The 23530-nt window shown below is 36.3% G+C and overlaps 1 protein-coding gene across 6 annotated transcripts in view; it reads left to right on the plus strand.

Annotated features, from left to right (window-relative positions):
- Window positions 1-11381, plus strand: part of LOC145663073 (uncharacterized) — a 31204-nt gene extending 19823 nt beyond the window's left edge. For all 6 annotated transcript variants that reach the window (XM_081729269.1, XM_081729265.1, XM_081729270.1 and 3 more), the window contains exons 3-4: window positions 580-869; window positions 9168-11381. In XM_081729269.1, the coding sequence (XP_081585395.1) occupies window positions 580-869; window positions 9168-10230 (1353 nt within the window). In that variant the 3' untranslated portion in view covers window positions 10231-11381. The remainder of the gene's footprint in view (window positions 1-579; window positions 870-9167) is intronic.
- Window positions 11382-23530: the final 12149 nt, after the last annotated feature.

The raw sequence follows: 23530 nt of genomic DNA on the forward strand, positions 1-23530 counted from the left end.
TCTCCCTCCTCCTCATAACGCGTTAGATGCACACGGCAAGTTTCGTAACGTGTCAACTTTTCCACTTCACTTACTGCATGAGACATCCACTTTACAGCAACTTTACGCATATGTAGCTCGTCGCGTAAAATCCTGTAAATTTTTGTCTTCTCAAATACGAATATGGCCCTGTAATTCCTGCATTGTCCATCTTATGTGCAACGTGTGTTTATTTTTTCTAATAGAGGTCTTTCAATGCTAAATAATTAGGTTCCTCGCTTTAGGTGTGAGAAATTATAGTTTTTCGATGGGAGAGCATGTGTTTGGATTCCACGTTAAACTGAAAATGCATATCTCGCATTGCTTTGTTACTCAAACAGAAGCTAAATAACAAAGAAATAAACTTATTCTGAATTAAGTTTACAAATTCTAATGAAAGATAATCGTCACAGTGCTTTTATTTTATTTTCGTCACAATGTTTTATTTTTTAATTCATGTGATAGTATCCAAAAACATGTGAACGCAGAAATAAATTGCGCGGAAAATACTGCTTTCAACTATTGCCTTAATGAACGTGTATCTTGTTCTAATTATTACAGATTGTTTGTAAAGTAGAGAAGGATGACACTATTCCAAGAGATGAAAATCTGGAAATATCGGACTATTTCTCTCAAGATGATGATAGTAATGATTACCTGAGAATAGGAATTAAAGAAGAAGAAGAAGAAGAAGAATTAGCGTATGGAGGTAAAGAGACAGAAGCACTAGAATCGACCACTTCTGAGTCTTCATTTCAGTTGCAGTCTTCTACAGGATCTGGTTCTGTTTCCTGTCCTTCACCGCATACCTTGGATCATGCTTCGATTTCAGAAATTCCTTCGAAAACAAAGTGAGTAATTTTAGCTAAAAGAAAACGTTAAAGAATAACACAATTGCATAGATGTTTAGAACATGGTTCAGAATTCACTGATAATTTTGTCACTGAAAAATGCTGTTTCAAGATTTTACCTTCTCAAATTGAAAATATATAGAGACAAAACAGTTTACTTTATCTTACCACATGGCGCTAGAACTCTTTCTGGAATTTGGCCTTCCAAGTGATTTGCCACCATTTCATTTTCAGTTCCGTAGGTCGTTTGTTGCATCATCTATCCACCTAGTTATTTGTCTTCCCTTTTTCCTGGCTGAACATTAGATTGTGGTCATAATGTTTTTAAATTATCTGTTGTGATTAATAGATACCTGCTCTGTTGTGCCTCTACTGGACCTGAAACCACTTTAATATCATTGCGTATTATATTTTCATTGGTCAGATAATGCCTACTTTCCATCCCTCAGGCAACCGTTCTTCTTTCCATATATATTTGAGGAGTTCGTGGATCTTGTTCTTTATAGCTAATACTGCCTCCTTGGTTATCTCTAATTCTACATTATCTTCGCCAGATTTCTTATTGTTCATCTTTTAATTCATTCTGTTCATGGTTTGTATTTCCTTATGTGATGATGGGTTTTCCGTCATATTCCAGATGTTCCCTTCCCGTTCTTCCTTCTATATCCGTGCCTGCAATTCCTTCTTCTTCTTCCTCTTGCTGGTAATCAGGGTGTCTATCGGTCACGAAAGTCACGAAAAAGTCACGCAATTTAGGTTGTTTTTTTTTTTTTTTTAACTGTACAAATATAAGTACAGATTGGAAAATTCTGTTCTATAAAACGTCAAAATTCACCACCAAAAATGTCTATGGTCGGCTTTAGACGCTACCAAATCGCAAGCAAAGTACGTTTCTATCGCATGGATGAAAAGTCGGCCTAATTCACACGCAAATTCGCTCTTGAAAATGTTAGAAAATTTTATGATTTGGTAAAGAAAGGGTCACGAAATTTTATTTTTGGAATTTTAGTAGACACCCTGGTAATGCAACAAATTACCTCCAATTCTTCTTCCTGTTAGTGGTGGAAGAATAGTACCATTTTTGTAGTTGTTTGTATTGATCTCCTATTATATCTCTGTTCTTGCCTTCACGTCCAATTTTGTTTATTTTCTTGATTACCATGGATTCTTTTCTCGTTTCCTTTTATTTACTGTCTATCTTCACTATTTATGACTTCAGCATTTCTGCCTTTTTCTTCCTGCACATGCTATTTCCTATCCTTTTCTCTTTGTATCTCTTTACATTTCCCCTTGTTTCTCTCTGTATCATCCTTAACCTTGCTGCTTGCTTTTCTTTTATAGCTTTTTCGCATTTCTCATCAAACCATGCGGCATCTGTTTTTCTCTGTTTATTTCTAGCTGTTTATTTCATTATTTCTTTTAGAACGCGCTGTATTCTTTGTCACTGTTTTGGTATTAGTTCTGTCCTCCTCCGTTCTTCATTTTTGTGTTATATTCTTCTGGTATTGCTGAGCTCCTTCATGGCTAAACGGTTAGCGTACGCGCCTTTGGCGTGGGAGACCCAGGTTCGATTCCCAGCGGGAGCTCATGTGGTTCTGATTCCACGTTAATCAGTGGGTCCACGTCTCATATAGCCTCGCTGCTGAACGGGACGTTAAACTCCAAATTATCATCATCATCATCTCTTGGTATTGCTGTCTACCTTCTTCTCTTTCCAGTTTGTGTATGTTCCATTTTTCTCCCTCTTTGTTTTTATCTACGTGTGTTCCCGTTTTTCTCGTACTTTTGTCTTCAATACAAAATGGCCTGGGTCGCAGTTAAGTTTTCTTAGCTTTTAACGTCTAGAACAGATGAAACCTATCTTCGATTAATGAAGGCGTTGTCTATTTGATTGACTCAGTTTCCACCTGGGATATTCCGTTGTGTAGAAAAAAGGCGCTTTTTATAATAAGTTCCTCGTGATTGCTAATTGACATAGAAGATCTCCATTATTATTGCTTTTATCATGGATAGTGTGTATTCCACTAACGCCTTGGTTGTTATCCTGTCTTCATATTTGAATGTTGAAGTGTTCCAGGTCATGTTCAAATGTTTTATCCAGTTTATCAAAGAAAATCTTCCTTCTCTGTTCGTTTTTTTCTCTCGATGGGGACGCGTGCGGTTATAATGGTTATGTTTCTTATTCTGTTTTCTATTCTGAGTGAGTGAGCTGATTCTTTTATTTATTGAGATGTATTTTAATACGCTTTCTCACTTCTTTCGTTACTATGAACACTGTTCTGTGTTGGCCAGTTCTTTGTTAAAGTCCAGTGTAAAATATTGTAGCATCCTTGGTATCTAGTCTGCATGCTCTGTGACATTTGGCTTCTTCTAATGCTGCAATCTGTATGCCAGTTTTCAGGATTTCCTGTTTTATTTCCTGTGTTCTTCTTGCAGCTAACATGTCCTTACATTCATGTTGCCATAATCATTTTTTCTATACCGTTTCTTCTTCTTTGTTCTCTATCTTCTTCCGAGGCATTCGTCTGATTTCTTAAGAGTTGTTGTTAACTTCACGCCCAACGTAAAGGGTCAAGTAATTTTTCAGGTTTATATCCCTTAGCCTTTGTGAATCCCTTCACCAACTACAAGGCTGTAGTACTGGTTTAGTCCGCTCTAGGTTCCCCAATACTTACTATATCCAGCTCATATTCTCCTATCTGTCACTTTGTGAGACACCTGGTGAGAGGGCATCTCCCCAGGGGTAAAATAGTTTAGGACCACTTTTCTCGGAGGAATTAGTGTTTACATTTGTTAACATTACTTTAAACACAAAGTTAACTTTTAAAGCTTTGTAATATATACATTAAAGAGCTAAAGATCATGGGATACATACCTAATAACATATGGGACCTTCTTGAGCAGGGAAAAGTGCAGCAACTCGATATGACAGAGACGCGATAAGTCGATGGTAGTGCGCTAGAAGTATGCGCAAACAAGCAGCCTGGATTGTCGTCCTCAGTTCGCTGGTTATTGTAATTGGAGGGTCCTGGCACGAATGGTTCCTTCGTTGATATCTCACATTTGTTTGATAGGGTTAATGTCCGGATATCGACGGGAACAAATAATACGTTGAAAATGGCCAGAATGGTTCTCAAACCAGTCTCATACCACCAGTATTGCATACCAGTGCCATAGTGCATTGTCATCCCGAAATGGCAGGTTACACGAAGTCCATAAAGGGCCAGAGATGGTCACCAAGCAATTGAACAAAACGATCACCGGTCAATGATGGTTCAGGTGGACTTTAGAATCCAAACCATGCCATATAAACACGTCCCAAACCATTACGCAAGCACTACCAGCTTGAGAGTGCCTTGTTGACTTGAGTCCATGGCTTCGTAGGGTCTGCGCCACATCCTGATTCTATTACCAGCACGTAACAACTTGAATCTTGACTCATTTGACTATGCTACACGTTACCAGTCATCTAAATGTCAATCCACGTGTTCTCGAGCCCACATGAATTGCCGCTTCCGAAGTCAGTGGATAGTAGCAGAACTGGGTCGGACTGCAGCTGCGATATCCCATGGAGACCAAATTGCTCTACACTGACCTCTGAGACACGTTGTTGAGACGTTCTGGATTGATTGGTGTTGTACTGAGGTCATGCACTGTTGTTTGTCTAATGTCTAATTGCGGAAACAATCTCTATTGAATTAGACTTGCGTATTATAAAATTTGCCTGTGTCGTTCTATATTCCAACTAGACTTAATACAGCTTTCATAATTATTTATGTGTTAAATTTTTGCATATTAAAATGTGATCACAAATACGAATTCGCATTTCTCTTATCTTTGATAGTTAATTCCTGATTAGGTATAAACCAAGATTTGCGCACTCTAGACATAATCAAACCCCTCGACTTGTGGGCGGCTTCGCAAGCAGTAGTTCTGCCACTGTCGTTGGCATAGATCAAGGCGAATTAGCTTCGCTGGTGGCCTATTATAATCATAGCAACTATAACACCAGATTCTGTAGTCTACTTCATTGTGATACAAAAATAAGTGCAGGTTGCCTTGTATGAGTAAGCCGATTCATTTTGAAATTTGTTTTTCTGGGAAGCAAGAATATTTGCGCTAAATTTACTAGCGTCATTTTATAACAAAAGTAGGACCCACATCCCAATTCGGTAGCATTTACTTCTTTTGTAGGCTTGGATCTAGGTGTGGTTCTACAGGAAGGTTTAAGTACGGAGATTTTTTTTCTTCAGAAAAGTCTTTTAATTATTATTGTTACTACTATTATTATTTCTTTACTTGGTTGATATTCGACATCTAGAACGTCATAGGGATGTATGGCTGCTTAATCACAAAAATGTTCTTATTTCGGCTAATGATACTTGGCTGATTAACATGGAATTTCGCTTTTTTTTTTTTTAACGCTTAATAGGTGTCCTAGTAATTATTTTCACTAAGGTGAACATCCGACATATTTCCCTGGAATGACGTTATCCAAGATGGCGGATGCTCAGTTACAAAAATATGTATATTTCTGGTAATATTTGTCTGAAACTAACACAGAATTTCGGTATTTGTTTAATTCGTGATATTCGTTTGTGAACGAAGAACCTGTTTCTAGTTGATTTTTTATATTTCCTTTCCAGTATCAACAAGTTTCGAGACTAATTCTGTTTACAAGAAAGTAATTTATTTATCTATGTTTACACACTATTATCTTCAAAATAGTCACTTTGTACAGAAGTGCAGCGCTCCGAGCGTTTCTGCCACTAGTAGAATGTGTCCTGGAAGTCTTCTTTTGCAAACATGTCAATCACCTTCTGCGATTCGCGCTGGATTTCCACAGTAGTGTCCAAACGGCGATCTTTGAGCTGGAAATCAGCTTCGGGAAGATAGCTAAGTTCCCAGGAGCCAAATCTGGCGAGTAGAGTGGTTGCGGAAGTTCGATCATCTCGTTTCTGGGGAGAAACTCACGTGTGGGAACATGGGGAGAGGGTGTATTGTCGTCATGGAGCATGCCAGGTTTTCGCGCGCTACAGATCAGGTCGCTTTCGTCGAATGTCTCCCCTCAGACGCCTTAAAACCTGGCAGTAGAACTCACTGTTGATAGTCTGGCCTCCGGGGACGAGTTCGTGATGCATAATGCTGCGAATGTCGACAAAGATGATGGGCCTGCACTTGGTCAAGCTGCGGACCTGTTTCACCTTTTCCGGTCATGGAGATAATGGATTCTTCCACTGTGAAGACTGTTGCTTTATCTCAGGCTCTTACCCGTACACCCAAGTTTCGTCAAAGATATTGATCCTCGACATGAAGAGCGAGGCATCTACAGCACACTGACGGAGTTCTTGGCAGACTTCGACGCTTTAGCTTCTGAACCAGCAACCTGGGGACGAACTTGGAAGCAACACAGCGATGGCCAAATCACAATTGAGGATATGACAAACTGGTAATGACAGCAATATTGTTGATTGTTCTGCGACGATCGTCATGCACAAGTTGCCGAATGGTTTCGACATTTTCGGCTGTTGTACTCTTCGAAGATCGTCCTGATCTCTAGTCGTCTTCCAGTGATTTTCCTTCGATTTTGAAGCGCACGTGCCACTCAAAACATCTCAAACGGCCCATTACAGCCTTGCCGTACACTGGTCGAATCATATTAAGCGTCTCTGTGGCGGATTTATCCAGTTTCACACAGAATTTCACGTTCATTCGTTGTTCTAACTTGCTGTCCATGATGAAATCGTAGACGTGGCAATGCGCATGGTCAGAATATCAGCTGCTGCACAACTCTCAGTGTACACAAGACGATGTTCCCTGTCCTGTGCGTGCAGCCTTGCGCTGCCATCTGTTGACGTGTTACAGAACTAGCTTAGAAAATTTTTGATACCACCTCGTAACTTCCTTACCTCCATCGTATATTTCTCTAACTCACTTAATACAGCTTTTAATGCGCAATGCGCCTATCTTATAAAGACCTCTTGTATTCCACATTCCCTGATTCAAATCTCATGTTGATTTTGGTTTCTTAAGGTCGAGCCAAGTTATCAGTCCTGGTCCGAAGCTTCTCTGAATGTTTTAGAACAAGTACCTTTTTCTTTTTTTTCTTTTTTTTTTTAATAGGTTTTGGTTGTTAGCCAAATCCTAATCCCCAAACTGGAAGACCAACCCGTTGTCGTTTGTCCGCGTCTGCGTATTCAATATATTCATATGCCGTTTTGACAGGAACCCACACTACGTTACGAACCCACATATATATATATATATATATATATATATAATATTGATAAACATATGTTCCATCATGGCTGTGTGGGTAGCGTACGCGTCTCTGGCGTGGGAAACTGGTTCGATTCCCGATGGAAATTCATCTATTTCGGATCTCACGTTAAACTGTAGGTCCACGTCCCATATAGCCTCGCAGCTAAACAGTACTCTAAAATTAAATCCAAGCCAATGCAAACCTAAAAACATAATACTCAATCATACAGGGTTTGTCCGGAAAGTAATAGGACTGAGTCGATTTTAAAAAAAAATATTGAGCCAATCGTTACAATTCTTTAAAAACTTTCAAAATAGTCTCCTTCTGCGTCGATGCAGCGCTGCCAGCGCGATTTCCAAGCATTGAAGGCGTCACGGAAGTCATTCTCCGGAATAGCCTTGAGAGCCGCGGTGCAAGCTGCTTGGATCCCCTCTGTCGTCTCAAAATGCTTGCCTTTCATCGGGCGTTTCAGGCGAGGAAACAAAAAGAAGTCCCGGGGGGGCACATCTGGGCTGTAGGGCGGCTGCGGAAGCGTTGGGATGCCGGCCTTGGTCAGGTAGCTGTTCACAAGAAGGGCGGTGTGAGCTGGGGCGTTGTCGTGGTGCAGCTTCCAGTCGGCTCCGATGTCTGGTCGGACCCGATTGACCCTTCGTTTGAGTCTCTTGAGCACTTCCACGTAAAACTTGGCGTTGACGGCTTATCCAGGAGGGACGAATTCATGGTGGACGATGCCTTTGATGTCAAAAAAGACAATGAGCATCGTTTTCACTTTGGATTTGCTCATTCTTCCCTTTTTTGGGCGAGGAGACGCCGGCATGTGCCACTCGGAAGATTGCCTCTGTCTCGGGATCATACTCAAAGATCCATGATTCGTCACCTGTGATTACGTTATTCAAAAATTGGGAGTCACTTTCACACATATTCAATTTTTTTTTTTTTCTTGGCACAATTCCACTCTCCGCAATTTCTGGTCGTCAGTGAGCACTTCTGGGACAATCTTCGCGCACACCTTGCGCATGTTCAAATACTCCGTCACAATTTCATGAACCACAGTTTTTGGTAAATTTAACATCTGGGCAATTAAACGAATACTTAGTCGACGGTCTGAGTTCAAAACTTCGCGCACACGAATCATATTGTCGGTGTTTGTCGAAGTCGAAGGTCTTCCAGCACGGTCTTCATCGGTGACCTCTTCCCGGCCCTCCGAAAAGGCCTTGCGCCACCGAAATACACCACTTCTTGCTAAAGCATCATCTGGGTAAGCCTGCTTGATCATATCAAACGTCTCTGTCGCAGATTTACCGAGTTTAACACAGAATTTAATCGCGTACCTCTGCTCTAACGAACGCTGCATTTTCGGCTTGCACCACTCACAGAAACACGTCGCGCAAAAGAGCCTGTCCTGACTCTCCGTGTGCTCGTGGAGACAACTGACCAGCCGCTCGTTCGTTAACTAGGAACGCCCTCTACCGGATCCAGTCGGTGCGCGCACGCTCCGAAGTACAGTCATGGCGGAATAAAATCAGTCCTGTTACTTCCCGGACAAACACTGTATATTACTATTATGAGGCGCTGAATGTAAGTACCTCAATTCTAGAAGCAAACTAATAATCATTTATTTTTTTTTTTTTTTCAATAATTCAAAAATATTCACTCTTAATTAACTAGTGCCATCATGGTAAACTAGAGCTCGCTATCCAATAAGTTTTCATGTAAGAGTACCTTTTTTTTATTCTTTTCATGGAATAGAAAATACATTAGTACTCGTATGACCTACCACGTACGAACGTTCTATAATGTTAATCTACGTATAAGAGAAATACTTTCTTTGCTCAGAAATATATGTTTTTCGGTATATGAAGTGCTTTCGTGACTAACTTTAATGTCTTCAATTTAGTTCACACACTGCAGTAATTATTTTATTTAATTCGATATGGGTCCACTACCATTATAATTTGCCTTGTAAACAAACAGATGTTTGATGGAAATGAAGATTGTTCCCTGACACTTGATTTATATTTTACCTTTGTTTACAGAGAGCAACAACCCACCGAACCAGTCAACAAACACATGTCAGAAAGCAGTAAAGGATGGCATGACTCTGAAGATACAAATCTTAAGAAAGACAATAGTGAGGAAAATAATGTTAACATTGCAATCCAAAGCTTTTCAAACGAAGCCTTGGTGGAGAAAAATTTACATGATGAAAAAGAATTGCAAAAGTGGCGTGATAAACCTGGTACATTGTCTCAATCAAGTGAAACGCTACAATCTAAACGACAAAATAATTATGTAGAATGCAATGTGTGTAAGAAGACATATCTTAAAAGGTACTTAAAACTTCATATAGAAACGCATAATAGTGTACATAATTTTGAGTGTAGTACATGTTCTAAAAAGTGCAAAACATTACAAAACTTGAAAGTTCATATGAAAATTCATAGTACACCATTTCCTTGTTCTTATTGTGAGAAAGTATTTCCTTTTGAATCAAATTTGAAACATCATGAGAAAAAACATTTAGAACCGACATATTATTGCAGTTTCTGCAGCAAAACGTTTACTACAAAATATACTTTAAAAGCACATGAAAATGAACATACAGGAGAAAAAATATATGTATGTGAGATATGCAATGCGCAGTTTGCGTCGTATTCAGGTTTTCAGTCTCACAAGAACAAGCATATAGATAGAAAATATACGTGCGATATTTGTGGAAAGAATTTCAAAAGAATAAAAGACCATCTACGGACTCATAATAAAGATAATACGAATGTTTGTGATATATGCGGAAAGAACATTGCTTCGCGCAAATCTCTTATTGATCATTTGAGGATACACACTGGTGAGAAACCATTTGTCTGTGAAATATGTGGAAAACGCTCCCGCACTCAAGATCTAAACACTCAACACAAATTAATACACACAGGCGAAAAGCCGCATGTATGTGATATTTGTGGCAAAGGATTTAGTCAACGATCTCCTCTAGTCATACATAAAAGAGCTCATACTGGAGAACGACCGTACTCTTGTACAATTTGTTCAAAAACTTTCACTTCAAAGTCAGGTTTAAGTATACATACGAAACAGAGTCATTAATCCAGAATGAGAATTAGAATAAAATAGAATAACTTGCAACTCTATCCATCAGGACTCTGGAACTTACTAAAGAAATAATAAACACTTTTGACCAAAGTATATACACTTGTTTATTAAAAACTAAATTACAGTGTAACTGTTTCAACAACGTAACGTTGTCTTCATCAGACACTAACCTCATAACCCAATAACCTTATAATGTGTTGTGGAGTTTGAAGTTAACTGTTCGATTCTTCCTCTAGTGATCAAGTGAAATATATTGCCTCGTAATTGTAGGTTCTACGTAATTTCGTTCAAGGTGATCTGTGTGCGATTTAAACTCGTGATATTGTGGTTACAAGGAAATAAGTCGTATTTTGGATTATGAAAACGTTCGACGTTAATAGTATTAATATTCTTTTTCAGTGTAATATTTATTTTTAAAGTCGTATTTGACAGGTAAAAGAGTGATCCATGTAAACTTTTGTGATTTTATTTGCTTGTTCCCTGTTTATCATAATTGAACGTAATATTGTAGTAGCTGAAGTTATTATAGTAACTGTGTGAAGATGAATCTGGCAGCCCTGTCAAGTGATCTGAATGTGACAAATTTATTTATTTATCAGGACAACAGGCATATGCCCAATTAAAGTGTTGAAATATTATGATTCATTTTTACAAGTTTTTTTTTTAAGTGCTTTGCAGGACATTGTCCATATATCAATTTCATAATTTTTATAGAAAGAACATATTCTCCTGATTGGCGACTTTAGCATTATATTGGTCCTAGACTTTTTGCGATAGAAGAGACCTGTATTATTAGTTCTAGTTCTAACTGAAGGAACATGGAAGTATAATGAAGCTATAAAGTTTGGACAATCAAATTCACTTTGAACTATTTTTTGGAGGAATACCATATCAGCAATATTATACCTTTGTTCTAATGAGTAAATATTAAAATTGTCTACCAGTGTATTATGGGTTCCAAGTGAGAGATAAATTCCAGTTATTTTGTATATCAAATACCTTAGTAATTTTGATTAAACTCTTTCAATTTGTTGGCGATACTTTTGTTGCAAGGGGTTCCAAATAGTGTTGTAAAAAAACGGTTTTTTTTCTGTGAAGTTTTTTTTCAATAAAAAACATCGTTCTTTTTCACGTTTTTTTTCAAATGTCTGTTTTTTTTCTGGCGACTATTATTTATTGATTTACGTTGCAGATTATTGAAATAATCAACAGAACTTGAGTCGAAGCCCTCGTAACTTACAAATCTTTTGTTTCTTTGTACCTATATACTAGCAAAATTGTGTGATTATTCCTTTCGGCCCCAGGTCATTTTTGGCGTTTTTCTACATTTCCAGTTAGTGACTTATTGCTCAAAAACCATTTATCCGATTGATATGGTTAAGATCTTGTTTCTTAGAAAATGGATGTGGCTATTTTTTGGTGTAAGTTGCATTGCAGTGTTGCCAATGGGTGGGAAATTATTGAGGGAAATGTAGGGGTGAAAATTTACAAAAAAATCCCTAACCGAATTTCAATTTTTTTTGTATCTAGTACCACTGCTGCTATATGGGTTCAAGTCACCTAAAAAAAATCTTTGGTGTGTTGACAAGCTACAGAGAAATCCTGAAGTCGCTGGCTTCCATTCAAAGAGGGAAAGAAAAAATTCAGTCACACACATGAAATTTTGAAACTTTTTACGCCTCACAAGTAAAAATCAAATATGCCGGAACTACAGCTTCTCTGATTATCCTATTGAAACTTTTTATGATGCGTTCTTTAGGGCAAAGAGGAAGCTTTCAGGTAGTGGTACGTTTGTTTCAATGTAGCCAGTAAGAGGGTAATTATAGAGGGGAAAAGGGAAATTCTCCGAATTTTTCACATAAAAGCGGGAATTAATTGTTTTGGCTGGAATCACTGCCATCAGACAGACGAAAAGTATCTGATAATAAACCTTAGTACTCCAAGAATATATCCTACAAGTATCATGGCGATATATAACAAACTAAGCATGAAATTGAAAAAAAATCTCATTCTACCTCAGAAATTCACCATTTTCTTACCATTTCCAGAACATGGTTTATTATAAATCTCAACTGTACTTTACCTAATTATACTAGTGAAACTTTTTATGGTGCGTTGTGTAGGCTAAGGATGAGGCTGTTAGACACTGGTACGTTTGTTCGAATGTAGCCAACAAGAAGGAAATAATTGAAATAAAAAAGGGATTTTTTCCCAAAATTTGCCGCTAAAATCTGGAATTAAAATTTTCTGTAGCTGGCAATACTACTATCAGACACACACAAATTAACCTTAAAATAAGCTTTGGTATTCCTCTAATACATCCTACAAGTATTGTGACGATATCTAATAAAGTAAGCATGTCAATAAAAATATCTCATTCTACCTTTAATAAAATCACAGTTATCTTCCCAATTAGAGAACAAGGTCTACTGTAAACCTTAATTGTACTTCCCCTAATTATCCTATTGAAACTTTCTATAGTGCGTTGTGTAGAGCAAAGACGAGAATTCCAGATACTGGTACGTTTGGTCCGATATAGCCAACAAGAGGGAAATAATAGAGACAAAACAGATAATTTTTTCAAAATTTACCCCTAAAATCTGGAATTAAAATTTTCTGTAGCTGGTAACACTGCTACCAGACAGACGCAAACCATCTTAAATTAAACATTGGTACATCACTAATATATCCTACAATTATTATGACGATATTTAAGGAACAAAACTTCTAATTCCAAAAATATATTACGGTAAACAGAAAAGTAGGGAAAAACTAGAAAAATCGAGGGTTAGAACCTAAATACGAATTTTTCGTGCGTTCCCTAATTACCCCATTGTAACGATCTGTACTTGCGTTTGTTAAGTAAGGACAAATGTTCGATTGGCGTAAGTTGACTTGCACTCGGACGTATAGGTACGGATTTAAAACAAAAATTTCTGATTTTTTGCCCAAATTTAGGAAAATTTTAATTTCCTTAATTGACAACACTGCGTGCAGGCCCGTCCAATTGATGTCAACAGTTAGGTATCCATCCGAGGTATCTACCTGGCAAGTCTTAAGGAGGTCTTTCTACAACGAAGGAAGCTACAGGGAAAAAAGAAGTAAAGGAAATTCGACACCAAAAGAAAAAAAAATAATATGATAAACTATAGTCCAACCATATCTTGCAAGAATAATTTCCCGATATCTTAATTAGTGTCCACAGGAGCGGATTAAACAAATGACACACTCGTGTGTGACACTTTGGCCACCTGGGCCACCGAGTATACATTTGATTACATTTTTTTTTTTTTTTTTTTGACTACTAACTCGTGTTGTTGTTGTAGTTATAGCCTCGACTAATAATAATATCGTTGTTGTAAACAATAACTTTATAAGGAAAATTTTCTCTCCTTTTTACATCTTAGTTCCAACACTGTTGGTGAAAAATGCAGGGTGTTTCAAAATGAATTTTGGGGTTTTAAGTCTTCGTAGTACTTATTACATTTTACGTACAATTATAAGCAATGCATGAAGTAAAAGAGCACCTCAGTCTTTGCTACAAGTGTTCAATGTGAGATTCATTCGTCACACGGCACACATCTAGTCGATAGGCGAGAAAGGCCCATAAACTTTCCGCCATATGGCACAAAACACATTCAATTTAGGGGAGTCTCTTTTCAAGTGTACAATCTCCTGAGGATTTGCTGACGGTTAGATGCAAACATTATGAGTGTTCACATTAGCTCTTAGGTGAAAAGTCGATTTATCACTGAAGACGACACGATCCAGAAAATCTTCATTGTTATGCAGCAATATTTCACTTGCGAAATTGGCACGTAAACCGTAGTCTGTAGGCTTTAGACCTGTAGCAACTGCAAACGATAAGGACGTCGTTGCAAGCGTCTCCTTAGTATTCTTCACACAGACCGTTGCACTGTACAGATTCAGTCTTTATTAAAACACAAAAAACGTTCTGCTCTCTAATCTCCATCTTTGCTGCTTCTTCTTTCTAACGACAGACAGAAGAAACAATGCATGTACATGCGTGCGTACAAAACTGTTTGAGTTGCTTTTTCATTTGATATAATATTTATAACGTAAGTTAATTGTAATAGATACTACAAAGTTTCAAAACCGTAATATAAATTTTAAAACACCCTGCATTACTTCAAATTGTGTCATCCTATATCCATGTATTTTATATACATATCATCAGGGCCGGTCGTAGTCGATTTGTCGTCCCATGCAATGGCATAATTTGCCGCCTACCCCTTTCTCCAGAAAGAACAAATCTTAAAAGTCATGATTTTAAGTATGCTGCTCCAGCATGAACAATAAAGGTGAGGGTAAGTGTAGATGCACTCAGAAAGGCTTAAATACGTACTAAAAATGCAATCCCGTTTCATATATATATATATATATATTAATCTATTATGTTCGTGAAAGATAAAGCAAACACACCTGCAGAGGAAAGATGGTAATCCTTTTTATAGAATTCGCTATCGAGCTTCAATCTCAATGTATCAGTTTGCAATTCCAGTGCAACTAGCTCTTTTATCTTTATTTCTTGATTTCTCTTCTATATCTGTTAACATTTTTTAGAAAACTTGTTTCCATCTTCAATGATAAGGAACTTGTTTCTGACAAAAGTAAGACTAGTTGTCATATCAAAACTGTGATAACTTGCTAAATGGAACAGATATTCACTACTATTTGAGAATTGCATTCTTGCATTTCGCAACAATCAAGCAATTTGTGCTCGGATTTATTCGACCATTTGATTTAGCATTGTCCATGTGGCCTTAAACTAATGCAACCTAAACATAATTTATGAATATAGTATTCAAATAGAAGGTCAGCTTAGTAAATGTAACTACCATCATCATGAAGTCTGTTTCCAACAAGAAATATTTAATTGAAATAATATACTTATGACAGATTTTGCCGGACCATCCAAATTGCCGCTCCACACAAATGCACGTGTTGCATATATGGTAGAGCCGGCTCTGCATATCATATATATCTAGTCGACAAATTATTTATATATGACATTTAGAAAAATACTATTAGGCAAAGTAGTATTAGTTTTTACCTTTAGAAAAGTTATTTGAATTTTATACTGTTCGTGATATTATTTTCGTACTTATTAAAGGCCTGCTTTCGCGAAAAAACAAAATTTCATTTCTACTTTTATTTCTTAGTTGATATTGATGAAAACTGCTGAAACCCGAATTGTTAATAGGTATGGTATTCATGTAAATTGTAAAATATTTGTAGCGTATTAGTATCTAGCGTTTAATTTATGTTGCATTTTACGGTGATTATGCTTACATAAAAATATTTAATACTTAAATAGACGTAAGATGCATTACAAATGACTATTTGAAAAAAAACGAAATTTAGAAAAAAAACGAGAGGCAATGTTTTTTTTCTAAAAAAAACGTACATTTCTGAAAAAATACGAACGGTTTTTTTTCTATTTACAACACTAGTTCCAAATCACAATAGCATATTCCAACTCTGTGCGTACATATGAATAATACATTTTCAAGAGTGTTGCAATATTTCTGAAGTCTTTACCACTTCTAATTATGAATCCTAATAATTTAAATGCATCATGAATAACATTTTCGATGTGTTTAATGAACGTTAATTTAGGGTCAAATGTAACATCTAGATTTTTAACTGTATTAGGTCTAGGTCTACTTATAGAAGTATTACTAAGTTTATAATCATATTTAAGGGTACTTTTGCTTCTGCTGATAATATGTTACATTTATGTATGTTTACTCGAAGTTTATTTACTGAACACCGGTTCGCAATATCGTCTAAGTCCTGTTGTAAATCAAGACAATCATGCACATATTTTATCTTGGCGTATATTTTGAGATCATCAGCGAACAATAATTTTTCACTGTTGGGTATATGATCTGGAAGATCGTTGATAAATAGTAGAAATAGTAAAGAGCCTTGTGGAGCTCCTGATAACCTGAAATACTCGTCTAATTTAAATTCTTTATGGAGAATTGTGTGCTTACGTTCAGTTAGATATGATGGAAAGAAAAATTGTGAGGGTTGAAGAAAAATTATAATGATTTAATTTGTTTAACAGTATTTTATGACTTACTCTGTCGAGAGCCTTCTCAAAGTCAATATGTATTACGTCAACTTGGCATCCTTCATCTAACGAGTCAGCAATAAACGAGTCAATGACTTATACTGGATAAGTTGTTGATGATTTGCGAGTAATAAAACCATGTTGGTAGGTTGAAATTGCAGATTTAACACGATCAGTAATCTGTTTATATAATATCTGTTCAAATACTTTCGTAAAAGTACAAAAAATCAATATCAGGGGGGGATCCAGGACGGACTTCTGAGGGGGAGGGGATGCGGTGGATTGTAATACTGCTACTTAGAGCTACTTTTAAGAGCTCCAAACTCTGGGATGGGTTTTATTTATATATAAAATTATAAAAAAACTTTCCTCTTCTGCGGGGGCGATTGCCCCCCTGGATCCGCCACTGATTAATATGAGTCCAAAATCAATATTTTCACATTTATTATTAGATTTAGGTATCTGGCAGACCAACGAAGATTTCCATTTATCAGGGAAAGTGCAAGTTTTAATGGAGAGGTTAAAAGCAATCCATATGGACTGTTTAAATATATCAATACAGGCTTTGATTATATACGAGGGTATTCCATCAGGTCCTACTAGAGATGCAAGGGCTCGGAAAATAACCGGCTTTTTTGGAAAAAAACTCGGTTTTTTCTGCTTCGCTTTTTTGCTTAGGAAATTTTAGGCTTTTTTCAAAATTCTGCTTTAAATTGATAAAGCAGACTTTGTTTCGCTTCTCTCTAACACAAAAAGTCATTTAATTAGTGGTTGATGCCGATAATAATATAAAACCTGGAAAATAAACCATGAATTTGGAAAAGATATTTTAAACAATTTTACTCCAACATTTTTACATTATGAATTCCAAAGGATTAACCAATGTATATAATAAAAAAAAAAAAAAAATAACCTCCTATATACAAAAGTAAGCAGAGTTGGCAAGAACCAAGGTTGTTTCTGAAAATGCCAAAAACCTGTTTTTTGGGGGGCAGTTTAAACCAGGCTTTTTTGGAGTTTAAACCAGGTTTTTTGATTTAGATATTTTGCTTTATGTATTTATATTACATATTCACAGAAATAAGTTTGTTTCGCCTTGGTGTTATTATGCAACAACGGGGTTATGCTAGAAGAGGTCCCATAAGCTTAAAGAAGTCGGGTCAGTAAATTTCTTAAATTGAGAAACTCCCGCCCTAGCCATCGGGAAAATCCCGTCATTATTTTAAATGTAAAACAATAACGGGAAAATCCTGTTATTGCTTTCCATGTAAAATTTAAAGGTCAACGTATTATAATCAGTACGCTAAATTGAGGTATTAAATTACAAATTTAGTATGTAGATATCATTGAAAGTCCAATCCAAGCTAATGTTGGAAGCTACGTAGGCAATCGATAAATTTTACCAATTTCAATCAATATATTTAACAACCTTGGCTTCTTTATAAAACAAGAGACGTGCAGAAATATATAATTTGGTTTCGTTTCGTATGTTTAGGCTTAACATCCTTACGTAATACCGAGGTTATCAAGGAGAAGACTTTCGCTTATAGTGACATCCGAACCGCTACTTGGTTTACACATGAAAGAAGGGTTGTGGTTCGACCGAGAATTGAACATGGGACACCTTGATTAAAAGGTGAAAAGGAAATAAGACTAATGCAGATGGTTTGACATGTGGAAACGTCACCATGAAGTTCACACGATTCGCATTTTTGTTCTTTTTATTTTTTTGGTTGAAACCAGTTATTAAAAAAAAAAAAAAAAAAAACAGCTGGTGTAAACGAGCCAACCCTAGAAGTAAAAACTTCTTTTAAAAAAATATACAAATAACTAGCAAAATTGTATGTAGTATTTTTACTTCAAAATATTCCATACCCTCTTTTTGAAACAAAATAAAATTAAAATAAAACATAAGAGAAATACTTAGATTTATATGATACAATTAAAGGTTGCACATCTGGAACTTTTGGTTCGTATATTCTTGAAATTCTACAGTTAAGTTTTTTATAACCACCATCAAGGGCGCCCATCAGGGGGGACAAGGAGGCGCTCGCCCCCCTAGAGGAAAGTGTACTTCAGAATATCGAAGATCCAATAGAATTTTTACATTAGTTACAGCAAAATTTGAAACTATTTTTGAAACGTCGCTTATACTTGCCCCCCTTGGAAACCACAACATGGGCGCCCTTGACCACCATCACGGTTTACCCAGTCCTCAAGTTTTCTGAATTTTTAACAAGAGGGATTCAACATATCATTACGGAACTCCTCCCCTCCCCCCCAAAAAAAAACTACGGAATATATTTAAGTTAAGCTAAATACAACTGCACAACAAACATGACTGAGTGGTTGGCTTTTGCGCTTCTATCGGGAAGTCCCGAATTCAACCCAGCATTCGACCATTCTGATAAAGCTTTCCTTCATTCCATCTGTGAATGTAGAAAAAGTGTGTGTACTGGGCGACTAGGAGTGTAGGAGTTGGCCGACTTCCTTTCTTATTGTTTTTAAATCGTTATTATTACTTATTACCAGCAGTGACGGTTTTGCGAAGGCTAGGGGGTCGGTCTTTCGGGCTGAAGCCTGTTCCCCAAAGTTGCGGAATGTCTAAAACGAACGAAATATCTATTAGTTATGCCTTTACTCATAAACTTTAAGCTCACGTCAAATAAAAATTACGAATGTTTAGAAAAACTAAACATTAGTAGTAAGAAAATCCCTCCCAAAATACTTATCTAAATTCGCCACTGATTCTCAGTATAAAATGATCTTCAAGATTGTATCCGGAAGATTATTGCTAAACATATAAACGAAACGAAATATTTGTTATGCCTGTACTCATAAACTTCAAGCACCTCCCAAATAAAATTAGGAATTTTTAGAAAACGAAACAATCAGAGAAACTCCTCCCAAGGTACTTCTCTAAATCTGCTACTGATTATTTGTATAAATTGGTATTCAAGGTTGTATCCGGAAAATTATTGCTAAATCATTGCACAACTACAGTATAACAGAAATGTGGAAGTACGGTTTGATGGACATATGTTATTGAAAAATGTATGCTTTGACGGATATATAGAAAAACGTAAGTTTAACTTTTGTGCTAGAAGCTAGAGTACTAAGCTCTTAGAAATGAAACACGGATGACAAACTAAAATGATATAGAGAAGAAAAAAATGTCTATAACTCAAAAGTTAAAATAAAGTTAAATAGCCTGTAAAATTGCCTTCAAATACTACATTCTTTATGTTAGCTTTAATTCGTAAAACATGTGCTCCATCAATCTTGATGGTGAATTACAGAACTAAATATGGCATTTAGGTCATAGAATTCTTATCTAACTATAGAATATACTATAAGAAAGCTATTTGGATAGAAAAATCATGAAAATGAAAAAAGCCAAAATTTCCAAAATTCTCGTTTTTTTCCCAAAAAAGCCGGCTTTTTATGAGAAAAAACCATCGATTCAAAAAAGCCGGCTTTTTTGCGTCTCTAGGTCCTACAGCTGTTCTGAACTTCAAGTTTTTTTTTTTTTTTTTTTCCTATTTCAATTTCATGTAAGAAAATTTCATTAACACTCAGCGTTTCTAGGATTTCACTACCGTTACTTGATAAGACGTTTGCCGTAGTCATACTGGGTTTGATGAAGAGGGCAGAAATACGGAGGCGAAATATTGAGCAAAGATGTCAGCTATTTGGTCATTACGATGGAGGTCCCGCCCTTCAAACTTCAATTTACACCCAGGGATATGTTTAGTCCTATTATATAATAGTTTCCGAAGTTCTTCAGAATTATTGTTAATCTTTTCTTCCGAAGTGTGGATAAATGAATTATATGCTACCTTGATGTCTTTCTTAATATCCTTACGCAATTCGTCATTTTTTAAATAGAAGTTCAATGAGTTGTTAAGTTTACACTTGCTGTGGTACTTCGCCTTTGCTTTGAGTTTTTGAATAATTTCCTTCGTAAACCAACAAGGATAGTTATAACGTGAACTTTTTTTTTTTTTGGCGGAATATTCCTATTAAATTAATATATTCTTGTTGCTATTCACTATTAATGAGAAAATACGAAATAATTGAGCAGATATCACTATTCTCCTCGAGAATGTTCTTAGTAAAATGTACTGGGTTACAATTTGTGTGAGTAGAATAGCAAGAGCATTCCGATATATATATATATAGTGGCGGCTCGTGGAATAAAAGGTTGGGTGGGCCAAGCCCCATGACAAATACTTTATGGTTACTGGTGCTACTACTACTACTACTACTACTACCAAGATATTGTCGTTATTTGATTATTAAGTGAATTGCTTAAAAAAACTCGAAATTGTAGTCAGAAAAATTTATCATACTAACACATTTTGTGTTAAATTCCTTTATTGTGGTAATATAGTCTTTGTACGTAGACAACATTGTTAGTGTTTTTAGTTTGTCTTGGCTCATCCAGCTCCTTAGACAAGTTTTCACCCTTTTTAATGTACTGAAACAACGTTCTGATTCTGCTGTAGCTACAGGCGTTGTCAACACTATGTCCACCTCAGAAAATGTATCTGTTAAGTCATTGTCACGCAGAAATAGTAATAAATCACTGGTGTTATTAATTGCGCAAAGAATATCGTTTCTGTATGCGTCCGATAGTTTGGATTTGAGCTTTTCTTTGTTCAGCATCGGAATAGGAACAAGATACAACTGTTAAGTCATTTTTCCGGAAGGAATGTTTAAAAGTAGAAAAGTTCTGAGGATTCACCTATTGAAAACGAGCGTAATACTTTCTAACAACACGCTTACTTTATTCATTTTTGCACAACCTCACGAAACAACAAGGGGAAAAATAGCACAAAAGACACTAAGAAGATGCACATCTAAACTGAGGAGTGAACTTGCGGTTGATTTTGGATCCCTTCAGCAGAAGTAAGACAAGAGAGCAATGTCAAGGGACAAAACAACTGAAAGTGCAGAATCAACAACCTCTACAGAGAAAGCGAATTTTGGCGACAAGCAACCTTCAAATCTTTTCGTTCGGAAGAGGCCGGGTGCAATCGTGTGATCAGGGCCTACGATTCTTGGCCCACCGCACCTATATTCAAGCTGGGTTTTCACGTTGTTCACCACATGAGTCAATGCAAGACAATACTAAGTCCACACTGAAACAGCTTAGGCCCTTTCTCACTTTGTGTTAAACTGACCGACTGAACAGCGTGCCCATAAGCGTAAGTAATACATGAAAAAACTGATTTGAAAGAATCGGAACTACTGTTTTTGGTTCAGAGGGGAAATTATAGCAAACAATACTAGCAGGATAACTTAAGACACATACATTTTTCTATGTAAATACAAAAACGATGGGAGGGACGGGCCAATATATATATATATATATATATATATTATTGTTTATAATGCACTAAGGTGGTAGCAATTCTTTCAGTATTAAAGAGACTACAGACAGTTTGCTCGCTTTGTTGATGACTTGTAGTTTCAACTTCCCATGTTTCTTGACTCAATTTTTCGTGACTTCTTATTAGGCTGCCTGAATGATACGGTATATAGGAATCGTCCAATGGTACTGGATGGAACACAATATCATCAAGAACAAGGTTAATATCATACAGTATGATGTAACGTTTTTATTTCTGTTTGCAAGAGGATGGTTGAAATTCCCAACATTTTCTGTGACAAAATGATTTTGTCGGGAAGAGGATTGTTGAAATTCCCAACAGTTACTGTAACAAAATGGTTTACCTTGTAAGAGGATTGTTGAAATTCTCAATATTTGTTGTGACAAAATGGTTTTCCTTGCAAGAGGATGGTTAAAATTCCCAACAGTTGCTGTAACAAAATGGTTTACCTTGTAAGAGGATTGTTCAAATTCTCAATATTTGTTGTGACAAAATAGTTTCCCTTGCAAGAGGATTGTTGAAATTCTTAACATTTGTTGTGACAAAATGGTTTTCCTGGCAAGAGGATGGTTGAAATTCTCAACATTTGCTGTGACAAAATGGTTTTCCCATATTTGCTGTATGATTCAGCGTAACAAATCTTCAGAGATTGTGAACAACAATAGCCTTCAGATAACAGGTTTTTTTGTTTTTCATATATTGTAATAATAACTTCCAATTGATATTGACAACGAAAGAAATGTTTCTTGCGCGATGAAAATGAGAGTGGATTAATTTCACTCAGTCTGATTTAAATCAAATTCCGAAATAAGTTAATTTGAAGGATAATAAGTGACTTTTTCACGGCCTAACATTAGAATTCCAATCAAAATTTTTCACAAGGTCGAACGTTGTGTGGATGAGGCGGGGGGCTAGAAGAGGAAACTCTTATTTTATATATAAATAGAACCCATCCCAAAGTTTGGAGCTCTTAAAAGTAGCTCTAAGTAGCAGTATTACAACCCCCCCCCCCAAAAAAAAAGTTCGTCCTGGATCAGCCCCTGGCGTGAGGAGAGGTACAAATACAATGAGAGGTAAAGATATGTAAAGCACAGTGTGAAAACCAATGTTTCGTGCAGAAACATAATTAGAGAAAATCGCGTTTTGAACAGACAACAGGACAATCCTGGTTTCTTCTCTTCGTAACATAGGGTTTGTAAATAGTTAACTATTCCGACGAAATCACCATTCGAAATTTTAAACGAAAATTCTTATGTGTGGCCATCTGTTTGTTTCCAGATAATAGGGTCATCTGATCCCCTCTCTCAAACTTAAAAATTTTGCACATTTTACATAACTTCAGGTAAAATAGTTATGTTGATAAACATTGCTGTACTTTTATCTTAATGCTTAAGAAGTATTGTTTGGGATTGAAATAGATTAATGATTTGGGATTAATTCAAAATTCGAATGGCGTTTCGTGACTGTATGAAGTGGTAGTGCCGAAATTGTGCAAAGTAAGAGTATATCCTTAAAAAAAAGTAATATGCAAAGGCACAAATAATTCATTTTATAATTATTTTATTTCACAATAACTAGTGATAGATAAGTAAATACAGAATGTTAATGAACGTCACCGACAAACTGTATGAAATAATTCCTCATATGAAAATAAGATTAAAGTTTCATATAGGTTTGTCGTGAAAAGTACGTACTTTCAGGGTTAGAGTTGCCCAAAATCTGGAAAGCTGCATTGCAACACGCGTTGATTCGAATTCGAGAAACTGAAGTGCCGGTTGATAGCAGCATTAAGAAGTGA

Source organism: Thermobia domestica, chromosome 10 (genome assembly GCF_964235325.1).
Source record: "Thermobia domestica chromosome 10, izTheDome1.hap1.1, whole genome shotgun sequence".
In the NCBI taxonomy this organism is placed as follows: Eukaryota; Metazoa; Arthropoda; class Insecta; order Zygentoma; family Lepismatidae; genus Thermobia; species Thermobia domestica.